Below are 27,950 nucleotides of genomic sequence, written 5' to 3' on the forward strand. Positions count from 1 at the left end.
TTTTATTGATTCATATTTTATAATTGTGTCATATTTCATTCCCTTGGTTTTACTTTGATATTAACTCCGTTTCTTGATTTAAGTATAACATCAGCGCCAAGTTGTATGTCCACCCCAGACGGAAGAATTTCAAAATTTCTCACAATTTTAGATAAAGTTGTCTTCATTTCCAGCATGGCAAATTTTTGACCTAAATAAAAAAACAATAGTTACAAGTTATTGTAGCTTTTCGAAGTGAAACTTTTGCGTTGAAATGTTGAGAATTGGAAAAAAATGTAGTTAGGAAAAAAAAGAATAGCAGTAATATCTAGGGCTCTCGGAGTCGTATACACTGCTAGAGTCTATTTTATCCTCACAGTGCCACATGCACCATTGGGTCCGGATGAGAAGTAGAAAAAGTACACAATTCAACGTTTTTTTTCTAATAAGTTATGTAGCTTAAAATGCAATGCGTTTTGTTATATTTTGTAACTTTTTACCTATGCAGTTTCTCGACCCGGCACTGAAAGGAAGTGACGAATAAGGATTTCTTTTACTGCACTCTTCAGATAGAAATCTCTCAGGAATAAACTTCTCAGGATCCGAGAAAATGTTTGGATTTCTGTTTCCATTATAAATCAATACTAAAACAGTTGTTTCTTTGGGAACTTGCATATCGTCTGTAAAAAAAACATGGTATATAAAAAAAACAGTTAATGTATGTACAATAATAAATAGGCTTCAGTATTTTGACTGAACCTTAAATTTAATTTTCTTACTTATTTTAGAATCTTTGTAATTTTTTCTAGCAAGAATAGGCACTGAAGGAAATAATCTCAATGATTCCTGTATCGCCATTCCCAAGAATTTCATATTTTGAAGATCGCTAAAATAATACATTTCCAATTAAAACGATGATTCAATTTAAATTATATGTATCTACAATACAAATAATAGAAAAAAATCTTAAAGCCTAGTTTGTTTTCAAATCTTTGACTTAACTTTAACTAAATGGACTCTAATCGTCAACAATGAAATACAAACCTTAAATAAAAAATTTATTTATTTAACAACATCAAGAAACATTCAGTAAACGTTTACAAAGGGGGTTATAGGAGGTTAATGTTTTAAATTGTATTTTTACATTTTCAGTCAAAGAGTCATAATTTAATTAAAATACAATGTAAAACATTTAGCCCCTATAACGTTATAGGAGGGTTTACTGTAGTTGTACGAGGGTTATCTATTAAATGTTTCCGACTTTTACATGAAGATGGCAGTAGTTGTAAATAAAAATTGGGGAATGTGTAAGCGCATGCGTTGAAAAGTACTAACCACTCGTACTTTTCATTTTGATTGCCTACTATTTTTTTGAACTCAATAAGCTATTAAAAAGATCCAAAAAAAGTATTCATTTTTATATATGCGTATAAAGCGATTTTAATATTTAAACATAGCTGTGCATTGTTATTGCTTTACCTGTATGTTGGTGATCTAGTTTTATCGCTACCAAATATAGAAAACTGTTCTTCATACGCCTTGGTCTGTGATTCTGGATTATTAGAGAGTAAATATAATGCAAAACTCAAAGCGGACGTTGTCGTATCGTGACCCTAAAAATACCACAGAGATCGATTCATAAAACACAATTATTTTATTTTTCAATTCATAATTGCCAGGAAAAAATATAATATGATAATATGAGTAGGCAAAGGTGAGCAGTAACGTAAGGTAGGCACTACTCTGTAAGGTAGGGTAGGCACTGGTTGCGTTCCTATATGGAACTAATATATTTCTGCCTATGTGGAATATACTGCCCTGGTTATAAATATGTTGTCCGATCAGTTTAAAGTTACGAAAAAAGCAAACAAAATAAAAATATTAGATCGCATTAAGAACTATTGAAAAATATGTAGTAAATGGAAAAACATACCTCAAATAAAAAAGTATCAACTTCTTCCCTTAAACTATTGTCATCCAGAGGTTTTTCATCAATCGTAGAAAGAAGTAAGAGATCCAAAAATACCATCTTCTTTTTTGGATCTAAAATTTGATTATTAGTGATAAGTTATAATAAATACCAGTTTTCAAAAAAAAAACATGAGGATTCTTATGTCAATCAGTCGCGGAGTTTGATACGAAATAAGTTTAAAAGTATATACTTATATAAATTATTATTTTAAATGCATTCAAATATCAATCCTTTTTTGCTCGCACCATATCTGACTGCGAGAACTTTTTAACTATAAATGATTGAAAATATAGCAGAGTGTGCAATACAGGGAGTATATAAACATATAAACCCTTTACTATGTGGATATATTTCTGTGCATTAAATAAAGTTTAAAGAGTTGAATATTTAATGATAATAGTGTGTTTTATGGTGCAAAATGATGACAAATTTATAGGAAAAATATGGGTGATCAGTGATCATATTCCGTAAAGTTTGACTGACCGGTTTCACTTATGTAACTGCCATAGGTTTCAAATTTGTTTTGCAATAACGCTCTTCTTTCGTTTATCATCTTGTTAGTGAATCCATGAAGAATAGAAAGTGCTTTTTCTTGTTTCTTGAAATCATTTGTTAAGTTGAAAATAAAATCCAATTTCTTAAAAGGGTTCTTCATCCTCTCGACGATTATTTCACATTCTCTAAAAAACTTTTACATCTTCAATCTTTTATTTTACTAGTAAAGTATTTCATTTACAGAATTTATTAAAAATATATATAAAAATACCTAAGACTTATTATTTTACTGGATCAATTATTTCATATTGTATTATTTTTGACTTACGTTTTAACAGCTTTTACATACTCGGAATCTGAATCATTTTGGGCGTTTATAGAAACTCCCATTGCAGTTTCTGAAAACATGAAATAACATTATTCTTCTTCGTTGGTTATACAATCTTTGTGATGATTGGTCTGCTTCTTTCATGGTCATGAGGACAGAGACGGGTCTTTACCCTTCTCTATCCTTCGCTCATATCTTCAATTCGTCTAACCTGCCAGAATGCATATCGAAGATGATTTGGTCCATGTAGCTTACTTAAGTGAGGTCGTCCTCTGTAGTTTGTGCCTTTGCACATGCCTTCGGCAATTGTAAGAAGCAGGCCTAAGTGTCTTATATTATGACCTCTCAATTACTTTATTTAGTAATCATCTACATGTTCCGACCAATGAATTCCCAACACGCGCCTGTATCACCACATCTCAAACGCCGCACCCGTTCTGCTTGCCGGATAGTTCACGTTTTGCTTCCATATAACAGTATGCTTATCTTAAAATAATTATCTACAATTGAATGAAAATAAATCGCAATTTTCGCATTACTTTACTACTTTTTTTTAAAGAGAAATATTTGTGTTTTTATTGTTTCCACAAATATTTCAATTTCATACTATTTCTGTGAGCCTAAGCGGCTCATTATTAGAAATAGGTATCAAATTGTGGTACTGGGTTCGAACCGAGAAACTCTGAAAGTCCGCGACACTAACCACGGGACTACAATCCGACACATATCTATGATCTGCAAATTAATTTTTGTCAGTGAACTTGAAATTTAGCAATATTTTTATTTGTTAAACTTTTCGTACACCATATGTATATTATTTTTTTTGCTATTAAATGATCAAAAATTGTAAGATGCTGCAATAAAGCACTACACCTACGAACAAATTTTCTTAATATACTCGTACACAGGTGTAAAGTTCATATGTTTTATTTCTTACCACAAATAACGTCTAAGGCATATAATGATACGAGAGGAACCGCATTGAATATCTCTTGAGTAGTTGCAAAGGTCTTCAATTTTTCCACAAGAATGTCAGTTTGGTCATTAAAAACTTGTATAAAATTTTCTAAAATGAAAAAATGAAATGATGGCGTTATCACTTTTCTGTGTTTTTTCCACTTTTCCCCTGAAATAATAAAAATAAATCATTTTTAAGATTTTAACATAGAAATGTCAATCAAATGAAATAAATTTTATAAAAAAACATCGTATAACTAAATCAAATGAATAAATAAAGAAATATTATTTTAGCATTTAGTATTACAAAACTTTTCATATTTTTAATGGTTAAACCTCGTTTATAATTTATGAAATATTTTAATACAAAATATCATAATTACCTCTGCTAGTAAGCAGGCCAGTTCCTAGCCATGGATGAAAGAATAAATATTCATCTGATTTTTCAAAATCTTTGTTATTTAAAACCGCCTACAAATGAAAATGTCAAGTAATATTTTATAATAATTATTATCACGTAATATATTTTTATTGTTTAGCATTTTTTCAACGAAAATAATTTTAAATAGCTCACTGAATCTCTAACCCAAGCTTTTAAAAAAAGACTTATTCCAAGGTCCCTAGGAAAATGTTTAATTATAATATTTTTTTAATTATAGATTTTACAATTCACATCCGCCCTGATGTTTGACGATCCAACGTGATCCGAAACGTCGGCAAGAAAAGCTAACGCCACAAGTCATATCATACCATTATCAATGAATTATTTTCATTGTTCAAATGGTGACGTAAGGCTTCTTACATACTTCTATATCTCTAACATCTGCAATGGCCAAAATGGGTTGGTTGCCAATAAAAGCACGACTCCTCATTCCATATTCTCCACACATCCAATTTAGAAGAAGGAAGGCATCTAAAATAGTGAATAAAATCATTAATGCACTTCTTGCAGTAATACATGTATCGTGTTGTAAACAAAATAAAGGTGAAATCTACTGAATATAACCAAATCAATTCTCCAATACAAGTTCAAACTATCCGGTTTATCTTTAATTCTTAGTGTTGGCGAAATCCTTATTATTTTTATCAATATATGATATGACATTAGATCATTATTTTTTAATGTATATAAAAAATGACATGACTTGTATTAACAGATATAGAGCTCCCCTGCTATCGTAAATTTTAGTTTAACTGGATGGCCCGTTATTGGCATTCACGATTTTATTCGCCAATAATGGATCAAGTATATGAATTTTAATTAATGTTTTGCGCAACTGATATGTTTGTGTACTGTATTTTTCTTTCACATATTATTTAAAAAATCAGAAGGACTTTTTTTGTATAAATAGAAAATAGAGCCATGATTCTCATTAATATTTAAATTTTTTTGGTGGTATCAAAATTTCAAAATAAACACATGTTACGGAGAAGGTTGCCAAATTTAAAGTTAATATTAATGTATTTGTTGCATCTAGGTAGGTAGGAAAGCAACAAAGAAAAAAAGTGAAACTGTTGTGATTTCATATTCTGTTACAGGGAACCAAAATAAAATTCAATCTGAAAGGTTACTAATAAATATTACGTTCAATAAAAATTAAAAATATTACCGTTGGCATGGCCCATAGCATGATAGGCGTTTCCAATGAAAGGATATACCGGAGATGGTCCAGGAACAGAACTCAACATTTTTCTTTCTTTTTTAGTACTCAAGTGAGACAAAACTGCTAAGATCACTAAAACCGACACTATTATAACTAACATTATATTACAAGCCAAAAACGCTCAAGTAATATTAATTATCAGTCTGGTCACAAATTGATTATACTGCGAATCCAGTATGAACGACTTGGTAACTAGCCAACGAAAGGCCATCTCTGCTGTATTTAATAACTTTGGACTTATGTTACGTAATTATTGCGAAATATTTCACATTTCAGCATGATCGAATTGCCTTAATTTTTTTGCTCTGACAGTACGTCATCTTACCTTTAAAAAAGTTCTAAACTGTCATTAACCTTTTTCGGCAGGTTAAAAATAAAACATTGACGTGCGAATATCTCAAAAGCCATTTTTTATGCAATTTTTTTCCAGGGAGCTGCATTCCAACTCGCTTTTATCTTATTTAAAACTATGCCATGCTTTTGGGCTATCAAATAGTTTAGAATCTAAATAGTTAGAGAAATAATGGTTTAGGCTTCCTATACGTACTATCTGTAAGTAGTTGATTTTATAGTTTTGCACCGTTTTATAGAAAAAATACATTGGTGTGAAAAAAATCAGAATGATTTTTTTTTTAATTGAACATTATTTTAAATATAATAATCGATTATAAAATAGTGTCCTTTAAGTGGAATCTGATTTATTAGACGAATTTCAAAATCGATTTATTAATAATATCTACGGTATTTTACTATGTATCATGATTAATTATAAAAAAAATCCTTATTGTATTTGAAATGTGATTTATGTTTAAATTAAATTAACAATCAACAAGTGCCAAAATCAAAATTTTTATTTTATTCTTATTATTATCTTGTTTTATCTTATAATATTTAGGACATGTGGTATATATTTACTAACTTTTCCAAAAATGAAGTACACTTTTTATGTGCATATTATTAATGTCAATATCATTTGAGTTTAAACACTCATAAACGCATAACTATGTAGTACAAGGTGATAGGAAAAAAAACAGCAGGTTTTTTCAAACATATAAATTTATTTTTTCTTTATCAATTAATGTACTTACATGGTAAAAAATGCTAAATTAATGAAAACATGTTTATTTTAATATTTTTTATTTACTTTAAAAGTAAATATTCTTAAACAATAACAGCATCAACGTGAAATTAATTTCACATGGATCCCATTTACAGACTTTAGGGTAATATCTGCCGACAAAGTTAGGGGCTCCATATTTGATTTTACTATATAATTTCTCACTAATTTTGATAGGGTTGATTTCATCTCCAACATTGCAAATTTTTGTCCTGAAAAAAGTTGATTAATAGTGTTTAAATGATTTTAAAATTTATGAGAAATAAAATATTTGTTTGCATTTAGCAAAATTCTGTTACTGTATTATATCATTACGATATACCCAGAATCTTGTCAAAATGAAATAAAAAATAATAAAAAAATATACCAATGCAATTCCTTGGTCCAGCGCTGAAAAAAACAGATGAAAACGGATTTCTTTTGTTAGCCTCTTCTGGCAAAAACCTTTCAGGTATGAATTTTTCGGGATCAGGAAATATTTCAGGATTCCTATTCATACAGTAACATAAAATGAGAATTGATGAGTCCTCGGGAAGTTTCATGTCATCTGAAAATCGAAATTGAGTTTGAATAAAAAAATCGTTTTTTAATACGTACTTCTAGAAAGTACCTACCTTAGTACATTTACTAACGAATGATGTATTAGATTGATTCATTGAAAATGTTATATCGTTTTTATTTAAATACTCAACTGAAGTATGACATATCTTGTCACAAAAAGCGTAACATTCAAGAAAGTTATTCCAGAAAAATTTTGTACCTTAGCTAGCTAGAAAAAAAATCGACTTACTAATCATAATTTCTTCATTAATTTTTCTTGCTATAAGTGGCACTGATGGATATAAACGCAACGCTTCTTTGATAACAAGTTCCATGTACTTCATGTTTTGTAAATCGCTAAAAACAATAAAGAGCTTTTGAGATTGCCTTTATTAAGCTGACGATGTTGTTCTTCTTGCCGATAGCAGAGAAGACCTGCAGACGTTGGCGACAAAAGTGTATAATGTGTGCAAGGAAAGTGATTTGTCGATGAATGTTAGCAAATCTAAGATTATGGTGTTTGAAAGAGAAGAATACAGATCTGAATGTGAAATATTGGTAAACGGAGAGATTTTAGTACAGGTAGATGATTTCGTGTATTTTCGTAGTATGTTTTCTAGGGATGGAAAGATTGATAAAGACATAGAAAGGAGAGTGAATGCTGAGAACAAAGTGAATGGTGCACTGAAATCAGTTATAGCAAATAAAAACCTATCAGCGGAAGCTAAACTAGCAGTGTACAACGGAGTCTTGGTTCCAACTCTAATGTATGGAAGTGAAACATGGAGTTGGCAGAAGAAGGATGAAAGTAGACTGAATGCAGTCGAAATGCGATCTCTCAGAAGAATGTGCGACAAAACGATGTATGATAGATGTACGAATAGTGAAATAAGGAAGGAATGCAAAGCTGAGATAAGCATTATCGATAAAATTAAGAAAGGTGTGTTGAGATGGTTTGGACATGTAGAACAAATGAGCGAGGAAAGAACGGTAAAACAAATTTATGAGGCGAATGTTAGCGGGAAAAGAAGCAGAGGAAGACCGAGAAAAACATGGCACGATCAGGTATACCAAATACTTGAAAGTGGTCAGGTTAGGAGTCGTAACAATCGGCGGGTATGTATGAGGAGATGCATGAACGTGGAAGAGGCGATGAATGTTTGCAAGGACAGAGTGGTGTGGCGCTCTATTCTCTCTGCCTGCTCCTGGGGGGAAGCGGCGTGATGGTTAGTTAGTTAGTTAGTTAGTTAGAAAAAAAAACTATCATTTGAAAAGGTTGTAAATACAAATAGAAGATATTGTATTCGTTACTATGAATATATCATGCCTGTTCATATATTTTTGCTTACCCGTGGGTGACAGGTCGAATTTCATTGTTGTGGAAAATACCCAATTGCTCTTTGTAAAGCTTTTCTTGGACATCTAGATTTTTTCCCAATAAGTAAACTGCAAAACTAAGTGCGGATGACACAGTATCGTGACCCTAAAATTGACAAATTTAATCGAAGGAAAACCAATGAAAACTTACTTCATTTTGTAACATAATAATTGTTTGATGCTAAAAATAAAATATTAATTTAAAGACCTCCTAGACATGCAACATTATTTGCTTTTTTCAGTATACAATATGGTTACTTTTATTATATTGTACAATGTGCGTTTTATTTCGCATCATTCAATGGTTTTATTAAATTGGTATGTTTTTTAAAAAAAATTTAAAAATATGTCATCTTCTACTTCTTATCATGACATCTAATATTGCATTGGGTACTTCATATTATCGGTATATTGATCGTTAATTATACGAAGCAAGATGATTAGTCCTGTACCTCAAATTCTGACTGTGAGTGAAATTTAATAAATATTTTTGTGAAAAATCTGTCCAGGGTAATTTAAGTAAATACTTCAGTTAAAAATATTTTTCACTCTAGCATTTATTGAATATCTCATATTTATTCTGCACTCTTTCGTAAGTTTATTTTATATCTAACATGTATTTGTATATTTTGAAATAAAATCTTACTTCGAAAAGAAATGTGTCAACTTCTTCACGAATATCTGTATCGGAAAGCGGTTCCCCATCAATTTTTGAAAGCAACAGTAAATCAAGAAAAGCCATCTTCTTTTTACTTCCTAAAATATATTACAAATTATTAGAACTTTTTTGCTGACACTCGTATATTATATCGAAATCCAAAGAGCACCAATCGACATTAATCCTAAAGACTTAATTTAAAAAAAAAATAAAAAAAAATAAATATATATATATATATATATATATATATATATATATATATATATATATATATATATATATATATATATATATATATATATATATATATTTATATATATATAAATATACATATATATATATATATATATATATATATATATATATATATATATATATATATATATATATATATAGTATTTTTTTACATTTCAATCAGCTATAGATAATAGATCGTATTTTATAATTTGATACTCTTCCATACTTTTTTCTTCAATTATTGATCATCTGGATTTCAATACATTTGTAAAGGTTTCACGTTTTGGATTTTAAACAACTCAAACAATCAAAATTTCGTACATCAATACGCAAGGTTATACAAATAAACATACCGTATACATCTGGATCTGTTGTATACGATTTTAAATTCTCATTAGATTTTTCCAAAACTGCTCTTCTTTGCCTTATCATTGAATTTGTATATCCGTGGAGAATTTTCAACGACTTATCGTGAAGCTTACTATCGGGGAAAAATTGAAATAAGAAATCAAACCTCTTCAGAGGATTTCGAATCCTTTCATTGATGATTGCGCATGCGCTGAAAATAATGAAATTAGTATATGAACCTTGTTTATATATATTTTTATTATTTTTATTTTCAAGTCAGACTTACTCTTTAACAGCCCTTACATACTCCGATTCAGTATCCTGCTGAGCATTTACCGAGACGCCCATTGCGGTTTCTGAAATTATGTATAATTATATGAAATAATACTATCAAGAAGAATATCAAGTAATATCTGTAATACAATTATGTTAACAGTTATTTTACCTCTAGTTTTATTTGTTTTTTTTATTTATTTATTTATTATATAAATAAGTTAAAAATAAAAAAATAAACTAGAGGTAAAATAACTGTGATATTATAGTCATGATCCCGTTGTAAGTGTTGCAGACTCTTTCAAAGTTTCTAAATTTGATTATAACAATTTGATACCAATTTTCAATAATGAGTCACTCAAGCTTACAAAAACAATATGTAATTGAAATATTTTTGTTTATAACAAAAACACTTAATTATTTTAAAACGATTAATTATGAGAAAAGTAATTTCAAGCGCTCTTTGCTGTTTTTATCAAAGAAACATTACGTTAACAAAAGAGTCTTTATTTTTAGTATTAGGTTTATAACACAATTTCCAATAATTACTTACCACAAATAATGTCCAATGCACACAGCGTAATATCATTATCAATATCAAATTCCTCCTGATCAGCGTGAATCCGCAATTTTTCTATGAAAATGTCGCTTTGCTTGTCAAAGACATCAATGAAACTTTCTAAGATTTTGAAATGAAATGTTGGAGTTATCACTTTCCTGTGTTTTTTCCATTTTTCACCTTAAATATGAATCAATTATGTTAAGGTGAACGTGTTAAACAGAAAAAATCTGATATGCAATTATTTTATTGGGAAATTTTAAAATAATTAGTATACTAGGAGCGTACTGTACTAAATATCCCCGATTATTCCTCCTGACTCCTGACCGGACCACGCCCAAGTATTTGAAATACTTGATCATGCCAAGTTTTCCTCCGTCTTCCTCTGCTTCCATTTCCAATATATTTGCCTCTTTATTTAGTTTTATTGTTCCTTATTCCGTCATTCCATTCACACGCAGAAACCATCTCAACACAACATTCTTAATTTAATCAATAGTACTAATTTAACCATTTATTTATTCCTTATATAACCATTCGAAAATCTATTATACATCGTTTGCCGCACATTCGTCTGAGAAATCATTTTTTGACTGCATTCATTCTACTTTCATAATTTTTTAGAATCAGGGTAAATATTGATTCGATGATAAGAATATAAAATTAAAATAAAATTATATCAAACCTCCGCTTGTCAGTAAACCAGTTCCAAGCCATGGTTTTACATAAGTGTACTCGTGGGATTTTTCATTGAATTGAGGGTTCATCAGCACTACCTAGAAGGGGAATTAAAACGCATAACGAATTGCACAGAAAGATTATTACACTTTTGAAACGTTATAATGAAATGAACTACGTATTTTGAAAATAATTCAAATGCCTCAAACACATAAAATTTGTACCTGAATATATACTACAAGTAATAAATCAAACAAAACGAGCAATGAAAACTCAAAGTCAATTGGCATATTTATTGATAACTGAGGTAAGTTATTATCACGAAAAAAATAATAATTTAAAATTAATATTACTCCTTAGAACATAATTATTTACATGAACTTGCATTCTCTTTGCCAAATATTTGTTTTGGACGTAATCCTTTTGCCTTCTTGGTAGAGGCATATTTTTTTTCAATAATATTGTATTATTCTCTCATCAAATGTATTTGAAAACTTAATGGACAAACTTTATCTCAAATATACAATAATTTTATGTAGTGCAACAGTACGATAATATTTTTTACTGTTATTACAATATACAATATACTTACACAATAAACTTTGTATTCTCCTCAATAATACTATTGTTCGCCACTTCTTATATATGGGGTATAATTTATCAAAAAATATAAATAGTATTATTGTTTAATGTAATTGATTGAAACCATCAGCAAAGATTTAATCATTTTTTTTAAAATGAGACTTACTTCGACATCTTTGGGGTCAGCAATAGATACAACAAGTTTGTCACCGAGAAATAGTCGAAATCGGTTTCCATACTTCTTCCAATATTTGTTCATAGTAGAAAAGTAATCTACGAATTAAGTATTTTTAAGTTTAACAAATAATATTACATTTCAAGGAACGTGAACCTAAATCTACGAATAATTTATCAATAAAAAAATCGGTAGATATTAAAAAAGCATTTAATTTCTGAACGTCATAGTAATTGTTTTGTGTAATAAATTATTTTGCGTGTGTTTTGAATATTGAAAGCATTAACTTTTTGGATCATATTGATATATGATTTTAAAGATATATGATTATATGCCCTGAAGAGGGCAACAGGTTGTTGCCGAAACTAGTTGGTTGTTGATAAAAATGTGAGTGGATGAAGAAACAAAGTCTTTTTATTTCTCAAAATAATATATTTTGCGTGTGTCCAAATTTTTGTTCTCAAATGCTCGATTTGTTTCACTATCTCTATGAAGATTAGAAATAGGAATACGGATGTCGGTACTTTTACGGGCTTACGACCCGTCAATGGCTGGTTTAAGTGCTCACTTTTAAACTGTGTATCATTTACCATTGTACCTTTGACAACCACATTTGTCTATTTTCGTAATATAATGTATTTGCTTCAATTGAAATGATCAACTGCATTTTCTGATGACAATTTTGTCTGAGACATCTATGGTTGTATGTGGTTGTAAATTCTGGTGAATATTACACCGTAACGAAAGTGAAACAAATACATCAGCCAATGAAAAGTCGGTATTAAAAATTCAGTCAACTGGTGTTTATTATTATTATTTTTTTATTTAGTCAACGAACTATGGTGTAAAATAAATTAATTTTTAGAGCTGCTTTTAAATTACATAACATTTTTACCTTCGGGTCCACCAGATGCAAGTTCAATCCCATTACCAAGAAAAGGATGTCCTTTAGGACCTGGTAAAGATTTGCATTTGCTTCGTACATTCGTTTCTCGAATATAAAGGTAGATGCTAGTAATACATATCGCTATCACCCACAAGAACATATTGACGAGAAATGAAACGTTTTCACACTATGGAGCTTCAACAAAAACTGAAACCTCTAAATATAAACAATGTGTTGTATTATTATTCTTTGGATGTTTGCTATAAAACAAACCGCAAAATTTCATAGCCTTCTCAAAGCACATAATAAAAATATGTAAATATTACGTACAGTTGAAGTCAAAAGTAAAGATCAATAGAAAAGTGCTATAATATATCGATTTCCAATTTCTGACCTATGAATGCATAATTAAATTAAATCTATTCTGGCGAACAGGAAAAGTATTGTAAAAAATGCACGTCCACATAATAAAATTATAATTCCTTTATTATTATTATAAGTAAATCCTGTATTATTTTTTCAAAACAACGAGATCTGTTTTAATTGAAAAAATGAGTTGTTTAAAAATGGATAAAACCACAGAGTTAAAAATGATGTTCATAGAAAAAAAAGTCGTTTCATGAGAAAACGAAAGACTAGTTATTTACAGAGCTGGCTGCAATCATCATTGCAGCAATCTGTTATTACTTGTGTAGCTGAAAATTTGAATAACCTCAGTTTTGATTCCAAAATTCAACAAAAAATAAAAAAAAGTGTTAAAAAAACATTTTTTTTAAAAGAAAATAAAATAAGATATTCATATAATAAATGTTTATTTCAAATAATGTTATAAACCAAACATATTTTTAACTATTTTAAATGGTATTATAAACAAAAGATGTAATGAACTTAATTTAAATGATGTTTTAAACCAAACAACTTTTTAACGTATTTTAATTTATATTTTAACAAAACAACTTAACCTAAATAAAAAACACTGTAAACATTAATTGACGACATTGATATTATAAACTAGCCATCAAATTAACATATATAAAATTATATTCTTAAATTGTAAACCGAACAATTAACCGACTTACAACATAAATGAAACATTTTTATTTCCTAAATACAATTATTCTCACTATACTGCTCTAAGATGAAGGTTGACAATCATTATAGCTATTTTCGCAAAGTAATCTTATCATTCACTTTTCTACAGTGGAAATATTCTCTTAAGTTTTATAAACCAGGATATACGGCTTCCTCTCATCTTGCGTTTACTTCCGACTTTAACATGTTGTATAATAATAATTTTTTGTCATATTTCTCTCCTAAAATGACCAAAGTACACTAGATTTCTTTTCTTTACAGTGTCTAAAACTTCTTGCTCTTTTCCCATGCGTCTTTTAAGTATCTTCGTTTTGAACTCACCTGATCACAGATATTTTGTACATTGATCTTTAGCACAACATTCCGAAAGTTTCAATATTGATTGTAATAGCATGGATGAGATTCAATGGCTAGCTTTAACCCGTAAGCTGCGGGTCGCATCTATTGTCGTTTTTTATAGAAGTACCGTTGACTGCGGATCGCATGCATAGTCGTTTTTCAACTTTACGTACTTATATCAACACCTATGGATAATTTTTTGCACTTAAATTTGGTTCGAGGCATGGATGAATTAGTTCTCTTTGATTTACTGTCATAAAATATCAAAATTATTTTAATTTAGTGTCAACTTTATCGTGAATACTTCCGGTCGACTCGTGCTCCGCAGATACGACAGCCGCGTCTTCTATACAGCCGCCATTCTTTAGGCCGCGAGTCCGTAAATGTTAATATTTTTGTGTAAATACACCATAAAAACATAATAAGTAAAGTGCATTGTATACTGTGAACATCTATAATGGATATCCGAAAGTTTCACTACAAAAAATAGGCAAAAATATGCTTTTTTTGTCAAAAATATTGTAATATAAAATAGTCCAGCACGGGACGGAAAGTTTGACACTCGAAATCGAGCAGCTTAGAGGTTAAATGCCATATAAAAAAGATTAAAAGATAGAGCATCAAACATTATTCACGTGTTTTCAAGTATTAGAAAAAATAATAAAAAAAACCTCAAATATAATTTTATTATTATTTATTTTGTGATGCTTGTGTGGATGCTTCTGAAGCTGCTGTGGTAGAAAACTATGATAAAGAAGAGGACATTCATTCTAAAGTTCATAAAGACGGCTTTACCATGAAGATGCTCTCGTTGCTGGTATCCATGATAGCGACAATGTTTCTTCAGGTGCTAGTGCGGATGCTCATGAAACTGCCGCTGAAGATAAACTTCGTGCTTATGATGACGTTGTTACTAACGGTGATGAAAATAATGCTGAAGATACTCCTGATAATGGTGTGGATCCTCTTGAAGCTGCTGGTAGAGGTGACTATGATCCTTAAGAATAAGTTTATTAAGGTGATTAAGATGATGGCTCTGCCCTACTCTTTACGAAGAAACTCTAGTAATATTACTATAATGCTGAAGATGCTTTTATTTTGATAATAAAATTGAAGGCTTTGCCTTAGAAAAGCTCTCGTGATTAATAATGGTGATGACAATAATAAAAAAGGCGCTCCTCATACAGATGCGGATGTTCTTGGAGCTGATAAGTAAGATGACTATGATGCTGAAGTTACTCTCAATTCTGATGATGAAATATGACAGATGATATAATCTTTATCGGAATATTATTTATCGCGATGAAAGTTTCACATTAATTCCATGCACTGATTTCAATATGATGTCTGCCGATAAAACAAGTTCCTCGTCAGGTGAACTCACAACGAAATTTCTAACAAGCTTTGAAAGAGTCGATTTCATCTCGAGCATGGCGAACTTCTGACCTGTAACCAAATATTTTAACATAAATAATAATGCAGTGAGTTGAACGCATTGCAAAGGTATCAACACTTTTGTATTATAACACTGAATTTAAAATACGTATACAATAAAAAAAATATTTTCATATTTATTGAACTTAAAAAAAACTTAATTGGTTTTTTATTTATCCGAACATTTCTTGTTAATACCATGCACTAATTACTATATGTTTATTTAATATTTATATGATATTGTATAATCAATAACAGTGAACAAGCACATAGTTAACACTATGACCTTTGTATTATTGTGTGAAAAGAAATTGTACCTTAACAAATCTAACCTGAAAACTAAATTCATAGTAAAATTTTCCTTACCAATACAGTTTCTCGGTCCAGCGCTAAAGAAAACTGATGAAAATGGATTCCTTTTACTGGCTTCTTCTGGTAAATATCTCTCAGGAATAAATTTGTCTGGTTCAGGGAATATAGCCGGGTTCCTGTTCATGCTGTATACCATCACGAGAACAGTTGTGTCTTTTGGTACTGCCAAGTCATCTACACATTTCATATTTACAAAATATTATAATTTACTGTGATTAGGCCATACAATAAACTTTATTAGTAATTTAATTGGTTTAAATTTGTACATTCTCAGTAGAATTACGTATACAATACACGAACTACGTGTATTGTTCCAGTTAGAAACTACAGTAAATGTTTTTTTTTTTAATTTACACTCTTTCACATTTAAAAATAATCCCTGTGTTATGTAAAACTTTCGTATCATGAAAAGGAAGATATTTTTTAAGTCCAATAAAAATTGTAAACCGTTTCCCTACTAAGACTTGAAACATCTTTATTTTCCCAAGATTCTAAGATCTATTTTTTAACAATTATTTTATATCACATGATTATTGAAAAAATATTTTTTAAAACTTTTCTCGTTAGCTTTTCAAATCAAATTAAAGAGTAAAATAAAAATAAAAAGTTCATTAAACTTGTACATAGATTACGGCGGAAGTGAGCATACCAAACTATTAGAGTTTTTTCATACAGGAAACATTTTGTGATAAAATGTATATTCTGATTTGAATGAGATTTTAGCGTATTCAAATTTCAATACTAAGAAAACGAATAGTTTTTTTAAAATAATTTGTGTTTTAAAATTACGTAGAAAACATACTTATCATAACACTTTCATTTATCCTCCTTCCAAAGAGTGGTACTGAAGGGAATAATCTTAATGATTCTTTTATGACTAAGTCCAAGTACTTCATGTTCTGCAAATCTCTAAAAATATTATTAACATTGGTTAAGTAACAATTTGGTTGTTTACACAGATAACACACATACGACGAAATGACATTCACAAGAAATACCTACCATTGAAAACTCAATTAAAAATATGCTAGCGATGAAGTAATAAAGGTTTTTTTGAAAGATGAAATAAAATATTATATAAGTTTTCGGGAATAAAATATTCTTAATTATACAAAAATAAGTCTTTTCCCCATGGAAGAGACGGAAAGGGAGATCTTGACCACACGATGGACCGATCAAGTTAAGGCAGCAGCAGGCACCTCGGTGGTTGCAGCCAGGTGGGTGTAGCGTAGTCAAGGGATAGCTGGAGAAAAGTCATTGCTTCCACAAGGGTCACAACCCTCGGTAATGTGGAATAAGATGGAAAAGAAGAGAAGTCTTTTCACTGCACCCAACATATTGTTTGAGTGTTACGACTTCTTTGAATTCTAGATGAATATATTTTTTTGTGATTACCTGTGAGTAACTGGTTCATCGATATTCGGATGTACTTCGATTTGTTCCTTGTATAATTTTTCCTGAACTTCAGGATATTTTGCCAAAATATGAATTGTAAAACCAATAGCAGACGATACAGTATCATGTCCCTAAAAACAAATGAGAAAATAATTATTACTTATGTTATTAACTATAATTGATGCGTCAATTTTCATCTGCGTGGCATTAAGATAAAACATACACTTTATGTGGGATTATTGAAACTGGATGATATTAAATAGTCACTACGTTTCTACACATACGTTAGTTTATGTCAGGTCAATAAATACTATGAACATATGAACAAAAGGTAATTTTCAACATTGTAATGATAATACACACAACACAGTTTTATATACTAAGGCACATGTAAGCATATACTCGTTGGTCGAAAAACATTTCATTTCGGACAAAAGATCGTACAATTCTGCACTCACCTCAAATAAAAATGTGTCTACTTCCTCTCTAATTTCCAAATCCGTAAGAGGTTTTCCATCAATTGTAGATAGTAGTAACATATCCAGGAAAGCCATTTTCTTTTTAGCACCTGAGATAAATTAAAAATTTAATAAAACAATTATAATAATATCTACAATATTCAGTACAATTTTTTTCATTATTAATAATCCAAATGTATATAAAATGATTTAATCTTACCATAAACATTTTCTGATTCGTCAATGTACGACGATAAGCTTTCCTTTGTATTGTTTAATAATTGTCTCCTTTGATTGATCATATCATCAGTATATCCGTGTAAAGTTTCTAAAGCCCTGTTCAATATTTCATGGCCCTTTGTAAATTTAAAAAGAAAATCATGTCTCGTGATAGGACTGCGAATTCTATCGTTTATTATTTTGCAAGCACTGAAAATAAATATTTTTTTGTTAATATATAAATATTTATATATGGATCTTATCTTATATCACATGGATCTTTTTTTATTTGACGAGACATTAATAAAATAATCTTACTTTTTCACAGCATTTACATACGGTGATTCAGAATTCATCTGAGCATTCACTGAGACTCCCATTGCTGATTCTAAAAAAAAAAAAAACATTTTGTTTTCTTTTGTATAAAAACCTGCATATTTTATGTTTGAATATTCGTATTTGTATATAAACATATTTTTATATTTATTTATTACCATAATTATTATTTGATTATTTGTACGTTACTTTGTTTTGCTTTTGTTTCAATATTTATTTATATTTAAATAATCTTTTGATAACATCATTTACCAGATCTGTTAGACGCGAATGAAGGTCAAAGCAAATATTTTTAATTGACGGTTTTATATCCATCTCGATATGTTAACATCAAGTACTCAAATTTTAGTTATTTCTATTATTATATTATTCAATTCCTATTGTATCAGAATCAAAATTTCAACATTGGATTTTTATTTTAAGTCTATAAAAACTCTTAAAAAGAATACAAAGTACAAAAATGATAAAATCAACAACCGAAAGCTCAACAAATCGTATTATGTTAGAATATAAATACAAATACAATATAAATGTTTGGTAGTGTAATTTAAACCAAATGGAATGATGAAATCGGAAAAGTCACAGGGCTCTCACGAAGTAATAAACTTTATAAATACTTCGCCAATTCATCAAGTGATGGCGCAACAATCACTCATACCTAACAAATATATCGAAAGGGTCTAAGACCATTGCATAAATACAAAGTTTCAAGAATCAATGCAATGTGGATATTCAATTAACAACATTTTGATTGTGTCCAAATACTTGTTCACAAATCTGGATTATCTCCAATTATAGGAGTAATTAATCATATTAGTTTTTGACATCTCAGCATAAGATGAAGAAGAAAATTGAAGTCTGGGCTTTATGGGTAAATGTCTAGACATTTAGCTTTCTAGTATATTCATAACATTAGCATTCTGCTCAGTTAAAAAGCTTCTTCGTCTCACCAATAATGTCACAATAATGTGAAAATTCTAGTGAGTCTTGTACAATGTTTCAAAAATTGGATCATATATAAATAATATAAAGATCTTAAAGTTATTAATAGAATTGAATGGGTAGAATTGGTGCATGGTACACTTGTGTAAAGTGATCACCTAAACCAGCCTACGACGGTCGTTAGCCCCGTAAATCTCCAGACTTCCATATTCTTCTTAATCTATGTTGAGATGGATATTCAATAATGGGCAGAATGGTGAACGTTACACAAGCGTAAAAGCGATCGCTTAAGCCAGCTAAATGCAAGGTCGTAAGCTCTACGATGCTCAAACTTCCATCTATTTTCATAAAAAGGGAAGAACGATGCACGTTTTCAATCAAGTTGAGACACCTTTAAAAATTTATGAAAGCCCTGATGTCACAGGATTGCTCCAGATGGAGAGAATGCCTGGAATCAAGGAGACCGCCCTGCGTAGTAAGGAGTGTGGGAACAGAAGATTAATAAATTATTATTTCATTACATGAGTCCGCAATATGTTGATAATATTTTATATGTCAAGGATGTAAACGTTGCAGTATTATGCAGTTCATTGAATGGTGTAATTATAACTGTGAATGCAGTCAAGGTTAGTACTGATTGTTGATGTTTATATTATGCTTGGTGAATTTGAACTTGTTTCCAATAAGATGTGATAATATCACTGCGCACAGTATGTCGCACGTTTTTGCTTTCATTTGGATTTTTTTTTAAAAATGTATGCATATTTACTAAATGATCCATAAACTTTCCGATATTCTTTCATTCGCATTGAATTAGGCTAACGAAAGTTAAGATATAAATGGTTTCTAAATTGAGAATTTGATAAAATTATAATTTAGTGGTGTAATGATGGTCCTGACGAAAAAATAAGTATTTCTGATAGCCAGTATACTAAAATTTCAACGATTTTTTTATATACCAGCATAACTATCATTTTGTTGAAATTTTTGATTATTATTTTAACCAATTATAAATATTATGTTTTACATGGTAAATACCACTATTTTTTAAATCTTCTGTAACACGTGTTTTGATACATTTTCAAATACCGTATGTGAAGCTAAGTCTAAATTTAGAGTTGTGCCTCACTTTATCTATCGTGATAATGACCACACATATAACAACAATAACGTAGATATCCTAAAAAAATAATACGAAAAGCAAAGCGACAGCTGGTAGTCCATAACACAAGACACGGATAACGAAACTAACAGATGCGAGGATCTATAGGGGAGAAGAAGAATAGTATTCTGTAATAGTATTTTTTACAACATTTTAAGTGTGTCCAAATACTTGTTCACAAAATCAGGATTAGATTATCTCCAATTGCAGGAGTTATTTCCATATTATTTTTTGACATCTCATCAAAGATGAAGAAGAATATTGAAGTCTGTTAATTTACAGTGCTGAATACCTAATAAAAGAGCTAATAAAAGAGTTTCTGCTCAATAAAAAACTTCTTTTCATCTCACCAATAGATGTCTCTAGTGAAGTTCTAGTGATTCAAGAATAATGTTTCAAAATTGGTTCATATATATAGAACTTCCAAGAATTTGAGTAGTGTGAGCGAGTGTTTTTGTCTAGAATTTTCACTAATGAATTACATGAAATTTTAGTAACTTTAAACATAAAGAGTAAATCCACTCACGAGTAGGCATAGGCTATGAAACTTATAAAGTTGAAGCCTGAGTAGGGACATGATATTGCCGTGTTGCATAAGCCGTAGTTAGATTTCAGAGTCACTTGGACGTTAGGTAATTTAAAAAAAATATTGAGTAGTGTGGTTGTCAATAATGGGTAGAATTGGTGAATGTAACACGTGTGTAAAGTGATCACTTAAACCAGCCCATGACGGTCGTCAGCCCCGTTAATGCCCAGACTTCCCTATTCTTCTTCATCTTTGATGAGATGTCAAAAAGTAGTATTTTTAAATAAATAGTAATAAAAACCCTTGAAAGTATGAAATGCTTTAAAATTTAATTTTCAAATGCCCTAAAAGCCTCTATTTTAAATACCTCTCTGCAAACACGATATTAAGGATAGGTAGGTAGATAATTAAAAAAAAATCATTTCATTTTGTTGAAATTGGTAGCGCCAGTTTCGCTCGTTTTGAGCGAGGTTTGTGATGAATAGTTTATGTGAATCGATATGTTCCTACTGTAGTAATTTGCTTGAATTGATAATACAGAAGTCTTAAACCCATTGTACTTACCGCAAATAATGTCAAGAGCACACAGAGTGATATGTGAATAGATGTCAAATTTCGTGTTATTGGCTTTACTTTTCAGTTTTTTAATAAATATATCACTCTGAGCGTCAAATACTTGAACGAAGTTTTCCAAAATTTTGAAATGAAATGCTGGAGTGATGACCCTTCTGTGAGATTTCCATTTTTCACCTGAAATGTTAAACATGTAGGTTCATAAAAAAATCATTACTGCACACATTAACATGTGTGTCCAGATCAAAACAAAATATTTTTGGTTGTTGTTTAAAGACGGTATTTTAAGAACAACAATAAATAAATATTAGAGAAATATGGTTTTTTGATGGCATTTACAATTTATGTTACTATCATTTTACTTTACCTAGATTTGTTTATTTTACAATAGGTGAAAAAAACTAAATGGCCATTATGCCGCTTCCCCGCAAGGTTAGGCAAAAATAATAGAACACCGTATCAATCTGTCTTTGCAAACAATCTTCGCCTCTTCCACATTCATGTATATCCTCATACTCCTTTATTATTCCGACCCCTGACCAGAGAACTTTAAGTATTTGAAATACAAGTTTTACTTGTTCTACCTCTGCTTCTATTACTCACTACATAAGCCTCATAATTTGGTTTTACTGTTTTTTATTTACTCATTCAATTCACATGCCCAAAGCATCTCAACACACCTTTCTTAATTTTATCGATAATCTTTTCAGCCTTGCATTTTTTCATTATACCACCATTCGAACATTTATCGTATAACGCTCTGCCACACATTCGTCTGAGAGAACGCTTTTCGAATGCATTTAGTCTACTTTCATCTTTATTTTGACAACTCCATGCTTCGGTTCCATGTATTAGGGTTGAAACCTATTGAAATCCATTGCATACTGCCAGTTTATTTTTTTAATATGGTTTATTTATGATAGGGTTCTTTTATGGATATTTTATTATTATTCTATTAGGTCACACACGCTATTTATCACCGCAGATGACGTTCAGTTGGTCTGATGCTTCCTGAACTAACGAGTCACCTACGTAGACTTGTGTTCAACATCACAGGTAATTACGCGCATAAACAACGTTGATATTGACCCTGAAATAAGTTTTTATAATAAATTAACATAAATATTAATAAATTATTAAAGTAATTTATGTGTGTATTTGTTTACCTGTACTGGTAAGAAGACCAGTTCCCAGCCAAGGAATAAAGAATGTATATTCGTGTGATTTTTCCAAAAATTCTTTGCTTGATAAAACAACCTGGAATACCAATATTAAAATTAATAGTACCTTTTATAAAATAATACAGAATATTGATTAAAAGGGTTAGAACCACGTTTTTTTAAAGGTTTCTTGAAGTTATTTTTTGACATCTTAACATAGATGAAATAGAATATGAAAGTCTGAGCATTTACAGGGCTTACGGCCGTCATATGCTGGTTTAGGTGATCACTTTACACACGAGTAACATTCACATATTCTACCCATGATTGACAACCACACCATTAAAATTCTTGGAACTACAAGATATATTGATTTAACTCGATACACAGTTCTTGAATTCGGTAGACTTCATGAGAGACCTCTATGGTGGAATGAGGCAAGCTTTTTTTATTAAACAGTAACTTCTTAATTCAAAATATATCTAAAAGTTTCATGAAATTGAATAATGTAGTTGTCAATCATGGGTAGAATTGGTGAATGTTACACGTGTGTAAAGTGATCATTTAAACCAGCCTATGATGGTCGTGAGCCCTGTAAATACCCAGACTTCCATATTCTTCTTCATCTATGTTGAGATATCAAAAATAATGCTAAAAATAACTCTTATTGAAGACAATCCAAATTTCTGGACAAGTATTTGGACACGCTCAAAATGTTGTAAAAAAAAGTTTCTTGAAGTAACTATCGTTTAAGCTAAATAAAAAATACCTCAACGTCCGTGGGATCAGCTAATAGCATAACCATTTCTTCTCCTAGAAAAATGCGACATCTGTTACCAAACTGTTTCCAATATCCGCACACAGTCGAAAAGTAATCTGAAAAAGTTTTAATAACTATAGATTGATTCGGCAGTCAGTTTGTGGTAAAATCTTTATTTTTTATTTAAATTTTACTTGGTAAATACCACTAAAATTGATATTTTGACGCGTGTTTCGATGCATTAAAAATCATTTGAAAATTGTTTTACGTGGTGTTGAAAATGACGCGGAATCCATCGAAACACACTTCACAATAAATTTTAAGAAATAGTAGAAATACCGAGTGAAATTTAAATAAAAAAATATGAAAATCCAAATGAATAAAAATGTTAATATTCCTCAATGAAAAATCCTATAATAATAAGTTATTCACCGATTGCTTTGAAAATTTTGTCACAACGAAATATTTGAGTACCTACTTTTATTAACTACTATATCTATAAAAATAAAAATATGACAAATGGAATAAAGAATGTATGTTTTTAAAACAGCTATTTTTACCTCAATGGCAGTGCCATCTGTAAATCGTGATAGTAACACACGCAATACTTAACATCCCTTTTGACGGATAGTTTGCTTCTTAAAAGGTGCAGTATAGATTTTAAAAAGATATCATTGCTTGACAAACAAAGTTTAAATATATTTTTCTCTCTCATTTCTTTTCTATTGAGCCAAACTGAGCCGCAGCAACACTGTGGGTAAACAGCTAGTAAATAAATACATGTAAATGTATCTATTTGTTTTTTCTCGTTTCTCGTGAGCGATTATAATGCGCAATGATGATGTATTTTTTAAAGATTTGATTAACAAAAAAACAGGTAAATAATTCCGTATGTATCAAAGAATTTCATAGTTAATTATTGTAAAATCTTCTTCATGGGTGACCTTAACCATATAAAGATTACGTAACTAAAATTCGCGTATAATAACATCTGAATCCAATACAATAAAAAAAATTGAAATATATAAATAAAACTGTAGTATTTTTTTTTAAATCTTAAAATTAAACACAGCTTTCAGTCTTCTAAGTTGTATTTATATTTTTTAAAACTCAAAAATATAAAATAAAAATTCATGACAATTGTTTCGCTCTGTTATGGTATATCCAACTGCAGTAGTTTGATAATGCTTAACAAGGCGAAACAACTGTCATAATTTTGATTTTTATCGTGTGTTTAAATAAAATTTTAATATTTCAGTGTTTGATTTTAATATTTAAAATACATACTATGGAGTTCTAAAAATTAAACGCCAAATCAATAAATAAAAGTCATTATTCAACGCAATAAACCAAATACTCATTACGTCTTCATGAAATACTTAAATGAAGTAAAAATATGATAACATTTAGAATGCATTATTGATGCATAGCACTCAATTACGTTAAAAAGTGAATTAAAAAACATAGACTAAAATCGGCTGTCCAAACTCAAAACACAGTAAGGGACATTTTTTTGACAATTTTTTGTTGTTGCATTTTTGGACTAAGTACCTAGAATCTACTTAGTCCAAAAATGCAAAAAAAAACGTGTTTTAAGTTTGGATGGCTGAAATGTACCCAGGCTTGTATTATATTATTGCTGAGGCAGTCAAACTATACAAACGATACATAAAGTTATTTTTTTATGTAAAAAAATAATATTTATTTTTATAAAAATGCTTTTATTTTGTTTTGAAGTAGGTACGGAATTCACGGGCGCCAACACATTAAGTTGATAGCCTTGAAATACTTAAGATGTACGTAATAATTTATGATAGTGTGTAACTTATTATACTATTCAAATAAACACTATTGTATGAAAAATCAATTACAATGAAATAATTTTTTTTGATCAGTACACACGAAACACGTTTTATCAACAACGACAAAAAATAAAAAAAACTGAAAAACACATAACACTAAACGGTTCATATTAATTTTCTTTTAGATATTGATTATTAACTAAGAAAATGTATATGGTGAATGTAAGCGGTAGAACAGAACGAGGACGGCAGAAAAGGACTTGGCATCAGTTCGATCGGAACCGAAAATCTGGTAGTTTCAAAAGTCTGCGTAATCGGAGGGCATGTTGACTAGATGTATGCATGTGAAGGAGTGTATGTCAGGACAGAAGTGTGTGGCGTTCCATCCTCTCTGCCTACCCCTGCGGGTAAACGACGTGATGGTAGAAGTAGTAATAGAAGTAGACATTGATTTTAGATATTTTATATTTTTCTTGAATTGATTTGGCAGTCCATTGTGGGAATATCTTTCCATTTTTATTTTAAGTTTTGCTTGGTAAGTACCACTATTTCTAGTGGTATTTACTAAGTAAAATTTGAAAAAGAAAAAAATATTGTTAACTTTCACAGCTCATTTGGTTTTTATTGATAACCGGATTTCGATAACTGAGATTCGAAATTGGAATTTGTCACGTTATTATTACCAGCGACGAAGTGATGAAATTATTATTTAATGATGTTCGCTTATCGTTTCGTAACTTGCTTAAAATTAGAAATCACTATCATGTTTTAAGGAAAAAACAATATGTTGAGAAAAATATACGAAAAAATAAAATATTTACTATAACTTGAATTAAATATGTACTCGTATGTAAATGTAGTATGAATTAATGCACATATATTTATAGGTTTTACTTTTTAAGCCTTTGAAGTGTAATCGTCAGCATGCTCGACTACCGTACTGGAGGTCCCGGGTTCGATTCCCGGGGGGGGGGTTCAAATAAATATGAGTGTTTTTTTTCACTCTAATATTGATTCAATATTACCCTGAACAGGTAATTGAAGCGGAGGGCTGATCACCCTTCCTTTATGTGTTAACGATCACGATGACACTGCGTTCATACGATGCAGTGCCCTATGCACCATTGCGGATGTGGGTTTGGATAATTGCTTCTTACTGACGTCCTGGACTACATTCAGCGTCCATTAATTTATCTAACATGTTTGTTCTGTAATTATATACTAATTAAAATGTGGTAATAAACATGGCTTACTAGTGGTTATTTATAGTATTTAATTGTTGAAACCAGTTTTCGTAATTTTAGTATCAAATTATGACGATGTAGGTAAAAGATTGACATTCATTAAATTAAAAATGTCTTTTCAATGGCATCAATTTTATTGTGTGATTAACATGTCCAATTTGTTTTAGTTTGATGAGGTCAGAAAATGGCTAAACGCGTAAATTGGTAAAATAAATTAGTTGAAAGTAACAAGTTTTTCATCATAACTTTTGTAGAAGTACAATATCATTTTAGTTCAATTACCAATCTTTCTTTATTATTGTTAAATATAATGATAAACAAATTAAATGGACGAAGGAGGTATAAAAGTAAAAAAATTTTTTTTAAACTTTTTGTATTTTTAAATAGTAAACGTAAAGTAAATACCGAACGAATTCATTCAATTAGCGTCTATTTTGTAGAATCTCATGTTTATTTTTGTTATTAACTTACTATTAGAATACAGCATTGCTGCGGTTCAGTCTGGTTAAATACAAATAAAAGAAAATAAAAATCATACCTTTGTAAGTTTAATCTCACAACGCTTGTGTAGCAATAAAAATATTTATAATCTATCAAACAATTAATTTAAAACATTGAAATATTTAGTGACACAGCTGTCAAGGAGTACATTTTCCGCCGGAGTACGTGTTGCCGTTATGTTTAACATATGGCACTGCCATTTCGGCAAAAAACAAGTTAAAAAATAAAAAAAATTACCTGGCATACGAAAAAAACCTGTCACCTGTTATGTTTTCATTTTTATTCGATAAAAAAATGTTTTGAGGCACCGTTCTGTTTTATATTATTATTTTGCATAGAAATAAAATCACAACACGATTTACGATTCTAGTGAATTTATTTATATTTTGTGACGCCTAATTTCATCCTCGATGACATGGTTTATGTTATCACTTAGTTTTCATTAAAAAAAAAACAAACCTTCGGGTCCTCCTGCCATAAGTTCCAGACCGTTACCAAAAAAGGGATAGCCTGAAGGTCCTGGTATATCCTTACACTGATCTTTCACTCTTTTATTATGGAAAAATAAATAAATAGACAAGACGAACATAGAAAGCAAAATAAACAACATGTTTGCAAGTAATAATACGATGTAAAAAAAAACTTAAAAAAAAACTTATTTTCAAAATTTAATTATCTTCTTGTTGTTTGTTTGACTGTGTAATCAAGAGAACGATAACAATTATCAAGCATACGTTAATAGTGTGTGCTATCCCAACGATGACTGATCTAACATTAAAAATTTTGGTACGACAAAAGTTGTTTTATAAA

General features: G+C 29.9%; 1 protein-coding gene across 1 annotated transcript; it reads right to left on the reverse strand.

Moving 5' to 3' along the window:
- Positions 1-35: 35 nt before the first annotated feature.
- Positions 36-27,905, reverse strand: LOC148309916 (uncharacterized). Its single transcript, XM_088259263.1, has 33 exons — positions 27,600-27,905; positions 23,603-23,709; positions 22,840-22,930; positions 21,665-21,850; positions 18,453-18,522; positions 18,136-18,344; positions 17,916-18,025; positions 17,458-17,588; positions 16,865-16,971; positions 16,057-16,236; positions 15,554-15,702; positions 12,835-13,012; positions 11,931-12,037; positions 11,190-11,280; positions 10,499-10,684; positions 9,959-10,028; positions 9,678-9,883; positions 9,076-9,185; positions 8,402-8,535; positions 7,303-7,409; positions 6,880-7,059; positions 6,575-6,724; positions 5,342-5,488; positions 4,538-4,644; positions 4,115-4,202; positions 3,712-3,900; positions 2,775-2,844; positions 2,435-2,631; positions 1,913-2,022; positions 1,459-1,592; positions 759-865; positions 480-659; positions 36-190 (listed from the first exon to the last, which is right to left on the reverse strand). Exons 1-33 carry the CDS (start codon positions 27,748-27,750, stop codon positions 36-38), a joined length of 4,494 nt encoding a protein of 1,497 aa, XP_088115389.1. The 5' UTR covers positions 27,751-27,905.
- Between the last annotated feature and the right edge of the window lie 45 nt (positions 27,906-27,950).

The sequence above is a fragment of the Brachycentrus maculatus genome, unplaced genomic scaffold (assembly GCF_059751285.1).
Source record: "Brachycentrus maculatus isolate JH-2025_06_01 unplaced genomic scaffold, ASM5975128v1 h1tg000115l, whole genome shotgun sequence".
Classification (NCBI taxonomy): domain Eukaryota; kingdom Metazoa; phylum Arthropoda; class Insecta; order Trichoptera; family Brachycentridae; genus Brachycentrus; species Brachycentrus maculatus.